Raw genomic sequence first — 20,680 nt, 5'->3', positions numbered from 1 at the left:
AAGTGTATCGTCTTCACGGGCTGTAATTGATTTTGAAGTATACCGGAGTTGGTCCAAACTGTAATCCATCATTTTTTGAATTTATCTTGCTGCCATCCTTTTTGGTTTCCTTATTGTAGATGTTTTTTTTTTTTTTTTTTGAAATAAACCTCTTTGTATTCAATTTCAAGTTGTAATTGTATCTGTATACATTTTGTCTATCCTCAACTGATTAGTAATACACTCAGGACCCTCCTCAATCCAATACAAATCATTCCCCCCATGTACTGCCCCTTTTGCAAGTTGATGACAAACCTCATTACCTTCTCTATGAGTAAACCCAATCTCCCACTCTGGATAGGGCCTCAGTTTCTGCTGCAGATCTTCCACCAGATGACCCAGGCTTGAATCATTCCTCTCTCCCATCTTCACAGCTTCGATCACACCCTTTGCATCCCCTTCAATTATGACCTTTCTCACTCCCAACTCTTCACATAGAACCATAGCCTCCCACATAGCAGAACACTTAGCTCCAAAGGCACCATAGCTAGCTTCTCTTATGATGACAGTTCCTTGAAAGGAAGAGTTGAGAGACCCTTTCGTTATGAAATGAGCTGGGATCAGGAAAATGAGTGTGGAGACACAGTGAAAGAGGTTTGGAAAAGGATGGAGGGGATGAAAGGTAGTCTCTTAAGTGTTCAGAGGTGTCTAATGTCATGCAACAAGGCTCTTAGAAAATGGTCTACAGGGATGAATTCGAGGAGAGGGATGGAGATTAAGATTCTTTCTGAAAAACTCAAAGTATTGAAAGAAAAAGAAGGGCCTGCTAATGTAGATGAAATAAGATAGGTGAATAGTGAGTTGGAGGTATTGTTGGAACAGGAGAATAGTTGGTGGAGGCAAAGAGCTAAAGCCCATTGGCTGCAACATGGGAATCATAATACTAAGTTTTTTCACGCATGTGCTAGCCAAAGGAGAAAAAAGAATTCTATAGTTGAAATAGCTGATGTGCATGGGCGTATTGTGAGGAGGCAAGAAGCTATTGAAAGGGCTTTTGGTGAGTATTTTTCAGAAGTGTACTCTTCTAGTCATCCCTCTGAAGTTGATATTGAAAGATGTATTTCAGACATTGAGCCTAAAATTTCCAGTGAAAAAAGAATGGGCCTTGAAGGAACTTTTAGAAGAGAAGAGGTTGAAATGGCACTGAAACAAATGTCACCTTGGAAATCCCCTGGATCAGATGGCTTTGGGGCTGGGTTCTATTAGAGGCATTGGGATTCAATTGGCTCTGAAATTAGTGATGCTGTGTTGGACTTTCTAAATGGGGGTTCTATGGTGGCTGATTTAAACCACACGCTCATAGCTTTGGTCCCAAAGATTAAGATGCCTACGACTGTGATGGAGTTCAGACCAATCAGCCTTTGTAATGTCTTGTATAAACTGATCTCCAAGGTCCTTGCAAATGGAGTGAAAAAGGTACTGCCTGATGTTATTTCACAAACTCAAAGTGCATTCATCTCTGATAGGCTTATTACTAATAATATTATGGTCGCATTTGAATTACTTCATTCAATGCAAACCAAGCATAAAGGAAAGTTTGGTAGTATGGTTGTGAAGATTGACATGTCTAAAGCCTATGATAGAGTTGAGTGGCCATTTTTAAGAGTTATGCTGTCCAGATTGGGCTTTGGGGAGAAGATTACTAGATTGCTCATGATATGTGTCCAAACAGTTAGTTTTTCTGTGGTGGTAAATGGCAAACCAGGGAAGAAAATCATTCCTTCGAGGGGGTTAAGACAGGGAGATCCCCTTTCTTCCTATCTATTTTTGATATGTGCAGAAGGCTTAAGTCACTTATTTGGGAAAGCTCAAAGGGAAGGGGTGATTAAGGTGGTCAGAGCTCCATGCTACCAAAGTTTCAACCTCAACCCTGCTATAACCCCATCTCCATACTTGGTTAGCAACAGCACGATCAAGTCTCTCTTTTACAAAAGACCCATCTGAGTGGCCATTGCTCCAAGTATACTTAGTATCCCTCCATCCCAGATCACTCAACCCACCAAGAGATAAGGCATTTCTGAACTCTTCCATCTGGCTTTCTCTTCTTTCATTTCTCCCCCATTTTTCATCTTGAGAAATCAGCTCATTAAAATCACCAATTACGCACCAACCTAACTCAGAAGAGGGTTTTAGCATTTGCAAAAGCTCCCACGATCCCTTCCTTTTGGCGGTTTCTGGATGCCCATAGAATCCTGTCAGTAGCCCCTTACTTTCCCCATTCATCTTCACCCAAAGGCTAATATGCCATTGAGAGAAGTTCAACAATTCAACCTCTTCGATATTCTTCCATAGCATTAACAGACCACCCCTCAATCCTCTCGGTTCCACCACCATACAGCCTTCAAAACCCAATTTCCTTTGAATTATTTCTACTTTGTTAGATCTCAACTTTGTTTCCATTATAAAAACAAAGTCTGGCAACTTTTCAGATTACAAAGGACCTGAACTGTCTGAGGGTTGCCAAGCCCTCGGCAATTCCAACTTAGAGACCTCATTGATCTTGGCAGAGCTGTCTAGCAGCACCTGCCCTCGAAAGTAAAGTAGCAACTTCTTTTGTATCCACCCTCAATTTCTTAATATAATCCCCATCTCTTCCCACCTCTTCCTCATTCCTAACCAACAATCTTTTCCTTACCAACCTTTGCCCCACACTATCTGTTTTCCCCATTTCTCTTGCTCTTCTCTTCCAAGTCTTTTTAACCTCATTCTTCTTTACTTTCACACTCCCCTCGTTAATATGACTTAGCCCTTACCATTCCCCCATTTCTTTTCCATCTTCTTCTATTTCTGTAATCCCTCCCACTCTTCTCTCCTCAATTATGGATACCACACCCTCATGTTTCTCCTTCTCCACCTCATGGCTCTCTATACACTCCCCTTCTTTCCTAACCTCCTTACACCCCTTTACCCTCTCCTCCATTGACTCAGCCTCCTCATCATTACCTCCAATAGAAGCTGATCCCCCGCCCCTCCCCACCAGTCATATCATTTTCACTTCCCTCACGCCCAAAGGATCTTTCCATGTTAGTATTCCATCCCCCATTTCTTCCTACTCCCCCTCCCTTATAATTCCTTCTCTTAAATCCCCCCATAGCTCTTAACCACGAGCCAAACTGCTCCTGAGCTACAATCCCAACCCCCTTACCCTCACCCTCACTCACACACCCCTTCTCACCATGGATTAACCAACCACACTGAAAACATAGCTTGGGCAGCTTCTCATATTTAAGATTAACCCATACATTTGCACCATTTACCTTAATCCACCTTCCTCTAACCACAGCCCTTCTTAGCGGTATCTCCACCCTCACCTGTAGGAATTCCCCCCAACCTATTCCATCTCCTAGCACATCCACATCTATCAATCTTCCAAGTGACTCTCCGATCACTCTTTCATTTTCTTTCGTCATGCAGAACATTGGCAAATTATGGATCTGAATCCAGAACCACTCACTGTCGGACTTCCACACATTTGGCTGGGCAAAAACCTCAAAAGCCTTAAGTGCAAACAGGTGGTTGTCAAACAACCACTGTCGACCATCTAGCACTCGCAATTTATCACTCAAAGTTTGGATGGTAATCACGAATTTATTATCGCCTACCTCCCGAAATTCAGCAGGCTTGCTGATCCTCCAAATCTTCTCCATTGTGGCCACTAGAATCTCCCTTCCAATTGATCTTTCCATACATATCTTCCCTACAATACTTCTTTCCCCACACTCCCATACATCCTCCTCTGCTTCTTCTCCAACATCAACAACAAGCCTTTCCTCCTCCGAGAGCTTAAACTTCTCCCATTGTGCTTCCAGATTCTTTATTCCTCCTCCAGAGGACTCTTCCATGGCCACCTCTCACAGTCATTCCTCACAGTTAGTTATAACTGTTTCCCACCACCTCTTTTTCTAGAGAGAAAAAGAGAGGAGACTCTCAGCTCTAATTATTAACTCAATGTCAAATTCTTATTGTAGATGTTGAGTCTTCTATTTCTATGAAGAGTGAGGTTGAGTATTTGTTTGGACAGAGAATGTTGTCTCTTGGAGGTTTGTCTATATAGAGTATCAGGAATAGTAAAGACCAGATTAGTCACAAAAAAAAAAAAATAGTGTATTGATGGATCTTAAAATACATTATTTTGATTTATAATATCATGTTTAATACAAATCGGATAAAAAAAAAAATGATAGATCATGAATAATGAAGACTTCTGAGAGTGGCTTAATTCGAAAAAAACAAAAATATTATCATCCGTTTCGAAGTTCCCACCTCACTTAACAGTAGGTTAACCATATTTGTATAAATCCCCAAACATATTGAAGTTCTCATTTTATTTTGTATAAAATATGATACAATTTTTTTATAATTTTATGTTGAATGAAGGGAAATTGTATAAAATTTAAACTGATTTTTATGTTGTAACATAATTACATTTGTTAATTATAAAATGAATTGTGAGATAGTTTTAGAAGACTTATAGTTAATTTGTTTTTTATTTTATTACAATGGCATGTTATTATCTATCAATCTTTAAATTTATCACTAAACTCATCCATTCAACTAGGCCACGGGGTCAACTCCCCAATACTTTCATTTTGATTTATGAGATTACGAGAAAAATGTAAGACCACTCTTAATAGCTTTTGTATTATATAAAAAATGTAAATTATTAGAAGAATTATTTTAAAAATGAGTTCCATCTGATTATATAAAAGGAATTATACAATACAATTAGTTACAGTAACTCGCTACATGTAGTGGGTATTGTTTATCCTGTAATTTTTAATTTTTATTTTCTTTATTGTTGAGATTTTATTTACTCCCTCATTTTCTTTTACTTTGATTTTATCATGTAAGCAAATTCTTTTTATTGTTCATCATTTAAAAACACATATATTTCATTTTCTTCTAAAAAATATCTTGGAAATATTTTTAAACCAATTTTTCATATTTTGATTTTATTTTTATTTGGCTTATATATTTTTGTTCTACGTGTATAGGACTGAATTATTTTACATTGTATATAAAAACAAATTGCAAATATAAAAAATATATGAATATTGTAAATTTATTGGTAGAAATAAAATATTTAAAAAGAATATTTAAATAATTCAGAGAAAAAATAGATAAACTGATCGATGACATATAATAAAAGCTAATATTTAAAAAAAAATGGTGATATATTTTAAATAATAAGATAAAAAAATCATTGAGAGTGCTCTAATAGTTTTATGAGATGTCCAAAGCTCCATTTTATAATATATTCATTAGTTATAAGCGAGAGTTTTTAATAAAATCAAAATACTTTCATCTTTTAACATATGAGAGAAAAATATAATAGACCTCGCGCTGCTTAAAAGGAAAGTGACAAAATAATAGATATTGAGTGACTCTTTATTTTAGTTCTCCAACCTTTTGTGAATGATTGAGATTGTGTATAAGGTTTATAACTTATAACTCAAATAATAAGTTTTATTATTAAAAATTTATTTATTGTTTGATAATTATATATTTAAAACACTTTTAAACACGTTACGATTATTTGGAAACAAATTAAAAAAATAATTTTTGAGGTAGAAATAACTATTATTTGAATTTTTAAAGATTATAACCATATTTTTAAAAGTTTAAAAGTTGTAATTATCTAAAAATTGTATGAGTATTTTCGTCCATCAACAGTCTTTTTAAAATTTAAATTATGTTCTGCATTATCCAAAAAAACATATTTGAGAAAAAACATGAAAAACATATAACGTTCAAACAATCTAATTTTTCTATTAAAGAGCTTTTAAATTCATTTGAGAACTTCTTAAAACTTCCACCGAAGCCAGAACTTATGTACGTATTGGAGGAAGAATCTTTGTATAGAGTTAAAAATAAAATAAAATAATCGGACGTTTAATTTTGATGGGGTAAATTCATGGGATTAAATATTATTTTTTTTATCATAATAAATATTTGTGAAATAACTCTGCAAGAAAAAAATATATATATTGTTAGTAAAAGTTGGAGATAACTATAAGTCTATAACATATAATATAATTAGTTAATTTAAATATCCATGCACTACATATTTGTAATGATATCAAAATAATTATTACCTCATCTTGAGTAATCTAACTTTTAATTCGATTTATTGTTAGTGTGATCATCAATTTTAAAGTGATTTAAAATATCACTTAATTAAAATTATTTAACAGGGGTCATTAAAAATGATAATGATAATATCAAAAGAAAAAGAAAAAAGAGTTCCCAATAGAAGCTACCAGATCTGGAAGAGGCTGGCTAGTCCAAGTGAGGCAAGTCCCAGACTCCCAGTCTGAAGTCTTCGCCACTCCCCGCTAACGTTAGAAACGAAAGACCGAAAGAAGAAAAAAGCTCAGAACCAAAAAGGCCTTCGGAATCCAATCGAAGTGAACCAGAGAGAATGGACGAGTCGAAGCTGAACCAATTGAAGCAATTCGTCGAGCAGATTAAGTCCGATCCCTCCATTCTCAGCGACCCTTCTTTCTCCTTCTTCCGCGACTACCTCCTAAGGTAATTGCATAAATGAATTCATTCCTCATTTTCCATTTCTGCTGATTAAAGCAAAACAAACCAGAGATGGCCTTTTCATTTCCTTTTTCTCTGCTTGATTGTATCCAAACAGCCTCGGTGCCCAGCTCCCTCCTTCCGCTTACAAGCACGGCGACTCCAAATCCGTACTCTCTCGCCGCTCTTTGTAATTTTTAGGGTTTATCACATATTTTTTTTAGAACTATATGCAACTATATATATGTAAATATTTATGATCGGGAGTGCAGAAGAGCTTTGTAGTGGAGGAGAGCGACGAGGACGTGGCGGACACGGATGTCGGGAAAGGGAATGCGGACGATGAAGAAGAGGAGGACGAGATAGTCGAGTCCGATATCGAGCTCGAGGGCGAGACGGTGGAGCCTGATAATGATCCTCCGCAGAAGGTCTTTTTTTTCCTCTTCGAATCTAAATTACATTTTAATTCCACCATGCTATTTTTCTTCTTTTGGGGGGGGGGGGGGGGGGGGGTGTTCTGGTATAACAACGATATATGGATGATATTATATGCTTGCAGATGGGAGATCCATCAGTCGAGGTCACCGAGGAGAGCCGTGATGCCGCGCAGACTGCTAAGGCCAAAGCCATGGAAGCTATTTCTGAAGGTATAGATAAGTATATATAGAACTTATGAATATTAAATGTGTATAACCGACAAGTATGTTGCGAGGCATTTTGTGAATGGTGTAGTTTTGTGGAAATGTAGGTAACGTGGAGGAAGCGATCGAGAATCTCACGGAGGCTATTTTGCTCAATCCAACATCAGCCATCATGTACGCGACCAGAGGTATGATTTGGGTTGGGTGGGTGTGCGTAGCGGAATATTATTCTCACTATGTTATATGTTTTTGTTTAAATTTCTGAGGTAATTTTTGGCTTATTAAACTGTTAATTTGGATTTCATGTTATGCTTTTTTACAGCTAGCGTCTATGTCAAGATGAAGAAACCAAATGCAGCTGTCCGTGATGCCAATGCTGCTTTGGAGGTTGGTATTGTTTCCTTGTATGCCATGAAGCATGTTATTTTACTTCTCCATATGGTTCAAACACAAGCAACAATATGCAGGCTTACAAATACGTAGCATTATAGATTAAAAAGCACTGATCCTAACTTCATCAAACATACATACTTTAGAAGGAAAAAAAAAAAAACTTGATCAAACATACATATACACAAGCATGCACATTGTATTCTTATTTTGATACAACATGACGCAAACAAATGCTTGGTGAAGCCAAGCATTGGGTCTATGGTGTTTTTGTTTGGAAGTATGTTTTATTCATTTGAGTTCATATGCTTGGTGAAGCCACATATTCAAATGTGTGTTTTAGAGCTAGTTGCAATGTGGATGTGATATTCTGAGAAGGTGAGTTTTACATTTCTGCAGATTAATCCAGATTCTGCTAAAGGTTACAAGACTCGTGGCATGGCGCAAGCAATGCTTGGTCAATGGGAAGATGCTGCAAAGGATCTTCATCTGGCATCAAAGTTAGACTATGATGAGGAAATCAATGCTGTTTTGAAGAAGGTTTACTCTCTCTCTCTCTCTCTCTCTCTCTCTCTCTCTCTCTCATGCACAGAGTCAAATGAGTATTTATATGGTTGGCTGGCTTTAGGTTTAGAATGTGTTTTACCAATATGTTGATACCATTGTGTGGTTCTTGTGCTGTGTAGTTGTATCATATCGTGTTAATGAGGTACTCTCAGAGTTTCAATGTAACTTGTAAGAATTAGGAGTATATGTGTGGAGTAAAAATTTATATATTGGCAATAATTTAATTATATATTTTGAGATGCTCATCACTGTTTGTCAATGCATATAAATTGGCATATTGTTGCGTAAGTCTTGAATTGTTTACTCTCTCTCTCTCTCCTCGGATTTTCCAGGTGGGACCAAATGTGCACAGGATTGAGGAACATTGTCGGAAGTATGAAAGGTTGCACAAGGAAAGAGAGGAGAGAAAGATTGAGCGTGAAAGACGTCGTCGCCGTGCTGAAGCTCAGGTAAGCTGTTTTGGGTGGCTCCTACCAAAATTATCCACTATCTTTTTGCTATAAGACTAAGAATTTGCTTGCACAATCTGTTCAAGGCTGCATACGAGAAGGCTAAGAAGCAAGAGCAGTCATCTTCCAGTAAGAAACATGAAGGCATGCCAGGCTTTTCAGGGGGGATGCCTGGAGGCTTTCCAGGGGGGATGCCTGGAGGCTTTCCAGGGGGGATGCCTGGAGGTTTCCCTGGTAGCATGCCAGGAGGGGTGCCTGGAAATGTTGATTTTAGCAAAATATTGAATGTGAGTTTGATGGTACTTTGTATTTTTTTTTTTTTTTTTTGTGAATGTTGCCAATGTTTCTAGTTATTGGTATATGTAGGTCTGAATATTTGACAAGATACGGAAGGTATGCACAGGAAGATAACACATAGAACCTCAATGTTGGACTGGATAATACACCATGATATTCTTCTTAACTAGGTGTCTCTTTTGTATCCTTCCTGTATACTCGGTCTTTGCCAAGATTCTATTAATAAGTTCTTTCTTATCAAAAAAAAAAAAAAAAATTGACAAGATATTACTGATGTTTGCAATTTCATTTTTGGCTTTAATACAGAGGGAAAAAAAACTTAAACGCAATGAGCTATGTCCTGTATATGTTCTGTCCATTCCTCCATAGGGTTATATTAATTCAGCATTTAAATCTGGGATGTGTATCATGGACTGGTTCTTTGATATTTTTGTTTTTGATTTTTATTTGATAGGACCCTGAGCTGATGACAGCATTTAGTGATCCAGAAGTCATGGCTGCTCTTCAAGATGGTACCTTTTCTATTCCCATATCCTTTGATTTCTGGTATGATTATTTCACTTACCGTCTCTCCTTGAACCGCACAGATTGTAGTTTAAAAAAAATGGTTGGATTAAATAGATCTGTCACGGTTTGTGCACACATGAAAGTTGCTTAACTTTTTTTTTTTAAGAAGAGGGACGGTACTCCTAATTTTATTAATACCCTCTCTTATGATTGAGGAATACCTTTTACAAGTGGTGTAAGAGCTTTGGGGGTTACATAAATCCCAAAACCAAAGCTTTTGAAAATCATGCATTCTAAGAAAAAAAACTATTACTACAGTTCCAAGCTTCCAAAGTATCTATTACAAAAACAGAAATAAAGCAAATATTCAAAAGTACTATTTCTATCTAAAATTTGGTAAACCAGATTTAATTACTTACCGTGCTGTATCATTGATAGTATCTAGAACTCTCATCGCCCCCGGAATGGTTGCAATGCCGTATACCTTGTCTGACTGTCTTTCCTGTTCTTTGTGATGATTTTGCAGTAATGAAGAACCCTGCAAATCTGGCAAAGCATCAAGCTAATCCCAAGGTGGCTCCCGTGATTGCTAAGATGATGGGCAAATTTGGAGGACCTCAGTAAGCTGTTTTAAGATCGAAATAGTGATTGTGGGAGATCTACCATCTGTAAGTTGAGGTAGGCAGGATCTTTCACGATACATTGAGGTTGTATTAACCATTCCAACATCGAAAACCATGGTGGTACGAATGATGTGTGGCTGTTTCGGACTTACCAATTTAGACCTTCTTGTAATTGAATGCTGATTTTGATAATCTATCTTGCCGATATGTGCTGGTAAGGCAGCATGTATTTTTAGTACTCTAGGAATGCGTTTGTCAGACACCACTTGTACCTCTCCGATTCAGTTTTCTTCAGGTCGGTCTTTCTACATGAAAATTATTGATAGATTGGATCGCCCGTTCTTGGGCTTGGGCTTGCAGCCTATGTTCAAATCAGGTGATGACCATATAAAGTTACCCCCACACTACATTCTGAATTTTATTTTTTATTTTTTCTCTCTGCTAGGTACGTGGTGTAGAGTTGCTGAGGAGAATTATTATATATAGACACACACACGATGGTCATCACCTGATATATATATACATACCCTATATTTTTCTCGTTTATTTATTTATTTATTTTTTTTTTGAGGGGGGTAAGTTAAGAGTATATTAATTATTCATGAGAGTAATATCTAAAAAAGCATAGCAACCCATAGATAAGACGACCAACACCAAGTACAAAGGCAGAAGCCGAGAAATAGCACTCAAAGCTGCCCAACACCCCCAACAATGCAGATGATCAATGACATCGCTTGACGTTATAACTGTTTCCATTAGACTCTTACCTTTTTATTTTAATTTTGATAAAACAAAGTGTTCTCTCTCTTATTAGACTGTCCCTTTTTTATTTTATCGATGTTTCGTGGATGGGGTGTCTGGTCAATAATGGACTCTATGGCCTATGCATGCCGCCCGTAACAATAAGCGTACGTTAATATTATAACACTCATGTACCAACAAAGAACAAAAATAATTATATATATATGTGTGTGTATATATATATATATATATATATATAATTAGAGTGACGATCCCAGGAAAATGTGGACGATTTTCTTGTCGGTATAATATTTTTTCTTCTTTGACCTGTCACTAATATACAACGTATTGTAATTCCTAGTTCATGTCGTCGGCTTCACAAAGCTAGGTTGTATTGTACGCTGTCGGTAAGGAGTAGCCGGCGATCGAGGGGTGGTTTTGGTCTGGTATGCACTTGATCATCAGCGTCATAATAGCGTTCTAGAGTGGTATATATAGTCAGCCTTGCCCATAAAATCCCACTCGATGACAGTTTGACACCATTTTAAGCCAAGTAATTATATTAATGCTCCTCAATGATGATGGTTAGCCTTGAGAAGGGTTTACTTTTAATCCTAATCTGTTTTAATTGACAAGCTTGACACCATTTCCATAAATTATTTGCTTACGGATGCGTCATAATGTTGGGTAAGAAAATATTGCCTTGCTCACGACCCAACAGTCAACCCATCTTTTGGAAATTAATGCTGCTTTTCTTTTGATAGAATTAATAATTCTTTTTTGTTTTTCCTCTTTCTTCTTTTGAACACATGATCAGTCCATTCATCTTGGTACCGACATGTATCCAAATTTCTCGTTCATTCGTCCATTTCATATTGTTGTATAGTTCTGTGAACACGCAAAACTTTATAGCTAGGAGGTCCGTAGTACCAAAGCAAAGCGCCTCATGATCCTTTACCTACTGAATCAAGATTCAGTTTAAATGGCAAATCTGGTGCATGATTAATGATTTTGAAGCCACTTCGTTTTCACACGGTCGGCCTGATCATCGACTTTTTATTTTGACTATGATCGATCGACGTTGGCCGTATAATTAATTACCAATTAAGAACATTGATACATATATATAACTAGTCATCTTTGAATCGAAAGAACAGCAAATTTGCGCAACCTGTGCTGCTTAATTTATTGGTGATTGTCATGTTTCCGAGCAACCCCGGCCGTAGGCCGTGAGCTATATATCATGTGTGCGTGCGCGCGTGTTTTTCATGTTTTCATGATCTCATGACCAAAAAGGAAAAAATAAAAACAAATAAACATTTTTATTTAGAGCCAGCCAACCAACCAACCGAAGCAGATGACAGGAGGCAATCCATCTACGTACTGTCGAAGAAATTAATGTATACTCAAAGAGTACGTACTAGTAAAAGTTCTTGAGTTCATATATTTATAATACGGCCTCATGTATATATAACTAGCTGCTTAATTGTCATGATCTTATTTGATTAATGGGCAATATTTTTGGTCCGCAATTCAACGTCGTATATATATACAACAAACTTACTTTTCCGGCCTAGCTACCAACTTTTATTTCCATTTGGCATTTATACGACCTCTGATGCATGCGTCTTGTAGCTAGCTAGGACAAAAACCAACAAAATCTGGGTTTCATCCAAGAGATCAAGATATTCCACCCTTCACATGTCATATCCTTAGACCAGTACTTATTACAGGATTGATTTTTGCCAACCTTTCAATTTCTGAGGAAAATGGTCTCGCTTCTAATTGAATGTTTCGATGTTTCAGTGGACCGATTGGTTCTCGAGTGTGTGCACGAAATTCGCTAATTAGATGCTTTTATATATACATACATACATATATATATATATATATATATATATATATATATATATATATATCTGCTATATATTCCCATGTCCCAAGACTAATTAAAGACCTCCAAATAAGTCTTCGACAAGCGTCGATCGAGCTCCATACTTTGTTTGGTTCCTTTTTTTTTTTTTTTTTTTTGTTATTATTTTAATTAGATCTAAACCTTAATGACGACTGCATTACTCTCTAGCTACGCAACTAGCTCCTCTAAGGAATATTATAATCCACTAATTTTCAATATTAAAGTACATAAATCAAATGCTCTGATCTGGTGCACGTTTATCTAATTTCATCGTTTTGGAAATTTCAATTAGCTAGGTAGCTAGTTTGTCACTTTTAGATGCAGTGCTTTGATGTTGCTGGATCCAAATTGATGATGTGATTTTGGCTGTCTGCTGATCATGATCATCAAACAAAAGAGGCCGGATATATAGTTCATGTCTCATTGTATATAAGCTCAAAAGAACGTGTGCATGGTTTATTTATGATCAGTCAGTATTATATATTTTAAAATGAGTGTGTGAGACTTGCACAGTATTTTTCAATTGTAAATATCATTTTTTTAATTGACAATTTAATTTCTAAACTATATGCATAGGTACGTATACCCACCATGCAGTTTGAAACATATATAGAGCTTTTTCTAAAATTTTGGAAGTACTGTACCTATGATCAGCACAATTTTTACGGTGATGAGCTTGATCACTAAAAAATGGATGCATGCATAATTGTATCGATCATGTGTGGCCAGCAATTTGTTCGTTAAACATGCACGTACGATTTTGTTAACACATTTGAAATATTGTATATAATTAGCATCACACCAACATCCTTGTGAATCCATACAATATTGCCACGTTTGCTGATCCCTTGCTACACGACATGTACGTGGGAAATACATGAACCTAATTGATCAGCTGCTCACGATATCAGAAAAATCTATAGATTTAATAACTGCATGCTTGCGGCCCGCCGAGGGAACACCATTGAATTAAGGTCATCTGTCAATCAATGTGAGATTTCGGGATTTGAGAACTTGTACGTGGTCGTGTTTGCATGATCAATACAATGGTTAATGGGAGAACCCAGCAAGTCATGTACATGTGGTTTTTATATATAGGTGAAGTACTGCATGTAAATTATTAAAGTAAAATAGCATATGACTTCCCCACGATTCCTGATCTTCCTTATGGGTACGTGGTGGTTCCTATATACAAAACAAAACCCAATATAGATATGTATAGGAAAATAAAACGCATAAAAAAATTATCTGTTGCAGTGGCTTGCAAGTAATTACATAATACTTTTCCATTTGATAATTTACACAAGCTGCATGCGTGGCACTGCAGAAGTGCACAAAGGCGCGCATGAAGGAAAAATTGGATCAGATTCCTATTACCAAGATCAACTTATAATATAATAACTTGATTGATTTATATATGTATATATAGCAAGAGATAAATGGCCGGAGAAGTGAGAGCTCACGTACGTACAAAGGTTAGAGATGATCATGATCTAAATTACGTAACTATATTAAGTGGGAAACTGATCAGTTATTGGGATGGATTGAGGGAAAAGGGTCCACATTGAACTATACCCACCTACATCCCCTAACAAAGTCAAAATCCAACAAATTGGATTATCACCTACCCCCCATTAATCTAGCCATAATATACTGTAAAACCTAACAACTTAATTCATCACAATATTGAGGAAACTCATGACTCGTGATATATAGTACTTAAGAGAAATTGTTCATGTTGATTCGAATTTCGAGGTGGGGTACTCCCGCGGTTCTCCTGGCACAACACATGTTACAGCCAGATCATGAGAGTTTACTCATGTATATATATAGTACGTCTTAATCAACTATATATATGAATTGATATATATTAAGGTTTCTCTGCAGATCAAATCATGTTATTAATTAAATGTTGGGAAATCTCATCTGTACGGCTAAATATAATAACAATATTATTAATTACATGATCAGGGTATATAGTATATATTATAGCTCGATTGGACTCTTGATTATTATTATAAAACTAATTGTCATCATATTCTAACCTAGGTTAATTAGAATATTATTAAGAATAATGTTACGTACCAGATATGCATATATTTGTGGCCTTCGTCGAAGTTGCTAAAACCATTTTTGGGAGTTTTTTTTACCAATTAGATTTGCACGAATGTATATTAGATCTATCAATAAAGTTGAGGATTATTAATAAAATTGGAGTACCGCTTTTTTCTTCAAAAAATATATATATATATTAGATCTATCGAGTGGGGTGTGGCCCTAGCATCAAGAATCATGTTCTTAAAAAATACGTCAGCGAAGATCAGTTTAATTAATGATTTGATTTTCTCTAATTCGATCCGTACTAATTGCATATATATATATATATGATCGATCGGATCATATTGAATATCCAATGAGAAAAGGAGAATATTGTCGAATCAATCAGTTCCACGTTAGGAGATCAATGTGATCATTCCGTTGATCCCCACGTTGAGCAAGAAAGAAATTGATTTTCCCACTAAATTTCTGGTTATGGAGACGTCGGGATTTATTAATTCAAACTTAGATACAATATGGCCAGATCGAGTTTAAGGCAATTCGCGCGTTAAATTGTAGAGGCGTCAATCTCGGAACAATTACAAGTATATTTTGCTGGCTTCCAGTTGAAAGAACCACAAAATTACTAAATGAGCGGTGCTACTCTACTGCCTGCAAGTGACCGCTCATTGTGTTTCTTAGTGCAAATTATACTTTTTTTTTTCTTTTTTTTTCAAATATTTTTTAAACATGTTTAAATATTTTTAAAAAATAAAAATTTATAAATGCACTACTAGCTGCTAGCTAGTCACTTCCTTAACTATTAAGATTTAAAAAAAAAAAAAAATTAAATGCATTAACGGTCCAAAATGATTGAGTAAATTGAAGAGACAAATTAATTAAGTATTCTTCAAACTAGATTGGCAACACATGATGAATTGTTCTGAACATTGCCACGTGCTAGTAGCTAGCTGCATGCATGCCTAAACAAAATTCAACAAGATAATAATTTAGAATAATAACTACGCAAAGTAAGATCGATCGATCTCTTGACCGACGTGAATTCAATTATTAACCCATCCAAGCTAGCTAGCTAGGGCTTCAAGTGATCATCCTGATCTACACAAAGGGTTAATCAGGCGGGCGTTGTGTGTGGATGCGGAGAATAGTAGCAATCTGCAGAACGGCAGGCAGAACAATACCATATTCCACAACAAGAAGCAGGAGACGTAAACGTGGTGATGACGAAATGGGTGATGGAATGGTTGAGTAAGAGTGCAATCTGGAGTAGTGGGTTTGTGTAGGAAAATGAGAAGTACAAGTACAAATCTTTTTGGATGCTTACATGTAGCTCTGCCTTTTGAGTCTCCAATATTTCATCATCACACATTCGTGTAGCAGCACATACGAGAGAAACCCCATTTTAGTTCTCACGTCCCTTTCACAACCCCAATGGTGGTCCCCGATCCTATCTCTGTCTCTTTCTTTCTGTATAATATATTTATGTTTTCAGTATGTTCATATTATATATATTACAACAATTTTTGCTAGGAAGGGTCGGGGTTTTTATTATATGAAGGTGGGTGTGGGGCTTTTGGATACTCAATATTGCAATAATCAGCACTAATATTTGTATTAGATTAGCAATACTAGGCTAGCAACTGATATGGGGAGGCAACCTTGCTGTGACAAGCTTGGGGTAAAGAAAGGGCCATGGACGGCTGAGGAGGACAAGAAACTCATCAACTTCATTCTCACCAATGGCCACTGCTGTTGGCGTGCTGTCCCTAAGCTCGCCGGGCTCCGACGCTGCGGCAAGAGTTGCCGGCTTCGTTGGACCAACTATCTTCGCCCTGACCTAAAGAGAGGCCTCCTCAGTGAAGCTGAAGAACAACTGGTTATTGATCTTCATGCGCGTCTCGGCAATAGGTCACTCAAATTTCTTTGTTATTTACATGTTTCAATAATATCCTTCTGCATTATGTTGTGTTTGAGCACTTTTGAACTTAAATGATTTGATTAATTAATGGTGTTTGGTGTGGAAATAATTCGTGTACATGTTCTTTTTACCTTAATGATACGTTAAAATAATAGTCTCGTTGTGTGAGATACAAGCTTATATATATATATATATATATACAACTTTCTTGTCTTCAATCATAACGTTGAGAAAGATATAGATCAATAAATTCATTTTAAAATTATTTATTCAACAAGGCAACTTACAGCGGACGCATTTGACAAGAGCGTACACCCTTCGTCTGCTTAGTTTCATTCTGATGGCACGTTAACTTGAACAGGGCAAGGAAGGATTTTCGGATCATGTCATGGGTTTGAAAATGGAAGAATATCATTTAGCTAGGTTAACAGCCTATTGGTTGTTCGATTCTCGGTGCATTATAATCTCCTTGTCTGATTGCTAGCTTTCAGATGATGCATCTATATTTTGTTTGCTTAAGATTCAAGAGCTAAATATCTTAGCATCAAAGCAAGCCATAATATTGCATGTTAGTTGTTGACATTAAATTCTCTGCTATAATTGTGCTTCTGCTGATCATCATTTTTAATAATATTTTCTTCTTAGGTGGTCCAAGATTGCAGCCAGATTACCAGGAAGAACAGATAATGAGATTAAGAATCACTGGAACACCCACATCAAGAAAAAGCTTCTTAAGATGGGACTTGATCCCGTTACTCATGAACCACTTCATGATAAGCAACCTTTTTCCGAGGAAACGGCGTCAACTGCTAGTCACTCGCAAGAATCGGCCGGAAATCACTGTGTGACGGAGAACGAATACAGCATCATAAATTCAGAGAACAACTCCAGCTCACCAACCGAAAACTGTTCGAGCGATGTTCATGAGTCCCTTTTGTCAGACAATATCTGCAACAATATTGAATCTTTAGGGAACAGCTTGTGGCTAGACGAAGTTCCCCTAGTCGATGCAGCATCGTGGGAAAACCAGCAGCCTACTGGGGAAGATATTTGCAGTCATGATCTGGGTTTTCCATCACTGGAGGATAATTGTTCATGGTTATTGGATTGTCAGGATTTCGGTATTCACGACTTCGGTTTCGACTCTTTCAGTACTGAAATTGAATTAAACGTGTTAAACCCATGAATATTATACATGGGAGTAAAGCATTAGAACGTCGTACGTACGTAGATGCATCATGACGATACTGGAGTACTATTGATCATGATCATCATTCATGTGTTGGTGTGAATTTTATCTATTGTGTTGCAGATCGAATATTCTTTGGAGGTGGAAGGTGAAGTACCTTGCCTCTTTTGAGGTCCCTCACCAACCAAAGTAAACAATAGTGCAAAAGGCAGGAATCATTAAAAATGTGATATTATTTGCTGATTCCTTATATAATTGATGTTGTAGTCTTTTGTCGAAGGTAAGCCATGGACAAAGTGAGCAATGTTAAGTGTTGTGTTAGTGAACTGAGTGGGCTACGTACGTCGATGTGAATATATATCCTTTTGTACATGCTGTAGTATGTATATATTATATCTAAGTTTCAGATAATAAAGAAAAAAAGTTCTTTTTGTTTTGTTTATAACATATTCTCTGACACGTACGTATAACGTTGATAATCAAAGATTGGGAATACCATTTTATCGAAAACAGTATCTTCATAATCTCCTATAAAAAGCCATATTGTGTAATACTGATCTATCTCTTCCAAAATCTCTTTTTAGAGTTATTTCGATTTTAGTTGGTGCATAGAGTAAACTATCCATATTATTTAAATGGAAAGTATTGAGAAATAATCTCGCATTATTTGTAAACAAAATCTTGGACATGTTTATAAGAAATGATCAATTATTTCTTGTAGAACCGATTTTATGAAATGAGTTAAGTTCATAAATTTCTTCAGTAAGATCATTTGATTTGTAAGATTTTAAATTTAATTTTTTTTTTCTAAATCAAATTACGTCGTTTATGTTTTTTATTAAGTATGTCATTTTTTTTTTTAAGTTGGAAGAATTTTAGGCAAGATAAAAGATCCGTGCACTAATTCTTTACTACAGGATCCCCCCCGTTAATTTGGATCCATTTTAAACTAACATTAAGGTGACTCTTTCAACAGTTAATAGTATTCGGCAATAATAGGACCCCACTCTTGGAATATTTTGCCTCACATTAACGTCGACTTTCATGATGTTTTGTTTTTTGTAAAATAAAAAAAAAAAAAATACCCCGATTTTATTATTAATAAATACTAATTAAAAAAAATACGCACCACAGTTACAAATGAATTATCTGAAAAATTCACTTAAAACACAAAATTTGTGCATCTCTAGTCTCCACCATCATTGATCTAAAACGTCACAATGCCATAAATCTACTCAAGGATCCCAACAACAACTCGACTAACTTCTTAGAGAACCACAAGCTGGGCAGCTTTTCTCATTCTTCAGCAAATTATGATATGCCACATCCGAACCCCAACTACCTGAAGATGATCAGTATGATCTGCCGCCCCAGAACAAGCCCAAATTAATGTATATATGCAACATGATTAATAAAGCAGAATATTAATGCTGATAGTAAGATTATAAGATAGTTTTAAATAAAAGTTGAAAATTAAATAAAATATTATTTTTCAATATTACTATTGTTTTGAGATTTGAAAAAATTGAATTGTTTATTATATTTTGTATGAATTTTTTTTAAAAAAAAATTATAATAATAAAATAAAATGATTTTACTATCGCTTAAAACTTCAAAAGCATCGATTTCCGGATGATGATGGCATCACCCACGCACAATATTGCATGTGTTCTACAAAACAATATACTGGGAAATAGTGTAAAAGATGTCATGAATAACTGACTCATGATCCTAGCTGTACACACGTAGGTACAGTTTCTTCTGGCATGGGGCAGTTACCAGCTCCTGACTCATACAACTTATATAACAATGCCCTCATCCCAACTTCCACAGCGGAAAAAACCCTAGCTAACTCGTGACAACCACATGCTAAGTTTACTATTAAGCGGAAAACCCTCCCTAGCTAACTGATTACCGCACACTAAGTTAATTACTTTGTAATTGCTTACTTAACTATAATTAACTGATCATCACTTTGCTTATAAGGAAAATAAAACATTGTGCACTCTTCTGATTCTCTTTACGTACGCTAGTTTATGTTGGATATATATATATATATATATATATAGTTGGATATATATATATATATATAATATAGCCTGCAGTGCTCTATCTGTAACGCGTTATAACCGAACCCTCTGCAGAGGTACTACAAATATATTTCGTTAGTTATGATAATTAGCCTTTACCGTGATGTGTTTCATCAGTACATGATATGTTACATCATTTTAAAACGAATATTAATTTGCCCAATTTTCTTATGATTTCATTCCAAATAAAGAGACTCAAATATTGGAAAATTTAGATTAAGAAATGAGGTTGAACAGTAGAGAAATCGGAGAAAAGTTCATTCAAGTTTTTATCCATTCTTGAGGGCCAGAGCAAAAGACACGTCAAGTAGACTCTACAATATAATTTATTATTGTCCTTATGAATTTTTAATTTGTGTAACATTAATTAAATATTCGATCGGTTGATCAACTCTGTGTCATTAATATAAAGATCGCATTAATTATAGTATTCGAAACAACGAGAACTAAATATAAATCCTTCACATTAACGATCCAGGCCGCCACCAAAGTATAACTTTGTGATCATGCTTTGACGGTTGAAGTATAAGTTCTCATCATAATCATTCTATATATACGTTTGAAAATATACTTAATTCCCTACAATTTTGACTTGCTCGACATCCTTTACATGGTGTACATATTTGATTATGAATGAGCTTTAAGCTTGTCAAACTTTGAGAATTAAGACGTAGTTCATACGTCCCACCAACGTCTTGACGCATGATGACCCTTGCTTGAATGACATACGT

At 35.9% G+C, this 20,680-nt stretch overlaps 3 protein-coding genes across 3 annotated transcripts; 2 read left to right on the top strand and 1 right to left on the bottom strand.

Annotated features, from left to right (window-relative positions):
* Positions 1 to 1,833: 1,833 nt before the first annotated feature.
* LOC121236682 lies at positions 1,834 to 2,959 on the bottom strand. The gene is made up of 2 exons (XM_041133115.1): positions 2,793 to 2,959; positions 1,834 to 2,275 (listed from the first exon to the last, which is right to left on the bottom strand). Exons 1-2 carry the CDS (start codon positions 2,957 to 2,959, stop codon positions 1,834 to 1,836), a joined length of 609 nt encoding a protein of 202 aa, XP_040989049.1.
* A 3,320-nt stretch (positions 2,960 to 6,279) lies between these two features.
* On the top strand, positions 6,280 to 10,256 carry LOC121237582 (FAM10 family protein At4g22670-like). The gene is made up of 11 exons (XM_041134397.1): positions 6,280 to 6,570; positions 6,683 to 6,734; positions 6,837 to 6,992; positions 7,124 to 7,211; positions 7,313 to 7,393; positions 7,528 to 7,592; positions 7,995 to 8,135; positions 8,495 to 8,611; positions 8,698 to 8,898; positions 9,363 to 9,420; positions 9,942 to 10,256. Exons 1-11 carry the CDS (start codon positions 6,461 to 6,463, stop codon positions 10,037 to 10,039), a joined length of 1,167 nt encoding a protein of 388 aa, XP_040990331.1. The 5' UTR covers positions 6,280 to 6,460; the 3' UTR covers positions 10,040 to 10,256.
* Positions 10,257 to 16,251: 5,995 nt separating this feature from the next.
* LOC121237611 (MYB-like transcription factor ODO1) lies at positions 16,252 to 18,290 on the top strand. The gene is made up of 2 exons (XM_041134441.1): positions 16,252 to 16,660; positions 17,316 to 18,290. The coding sequence occupies exons 1-2, from the start codon at positions 16,398 to 16,400 to the stop codon at positions 17,854 to 17,856; spliced, it is 804 nt and encodes a 267-aa protein (XP_040990375.1). The 5' UTR covers positions 16,252 to 16,397; the 3' UTR covers positions 17,857 to 18,290.
* The last annotated feature ends 2,390 nt before the right edge of the window (positions 18,291 to 20,680 follow it).

Source organism: Juglans microcarpa x Juglans regia, chromosome 6S (assembly GCF_004785595.1).
Source record: "Juglans microcarpa x Juglans regia isolate MS1-56 chromosome 6S, Jm3101_v1.0, whole genome shotgun sequence".
Classification (NCBI taxonomy): Eukaryota; Viridiplantae; Streptophyta; class Magnoliopsida; order Fagales; family Juglandaceae; genus Juglans; species Juglans microcarpa x Juglans regia.
Note: the sequence above shows the minus strand (reverse complement) of the source record. Positions and strands in the feature narration are given on the sequence as shown.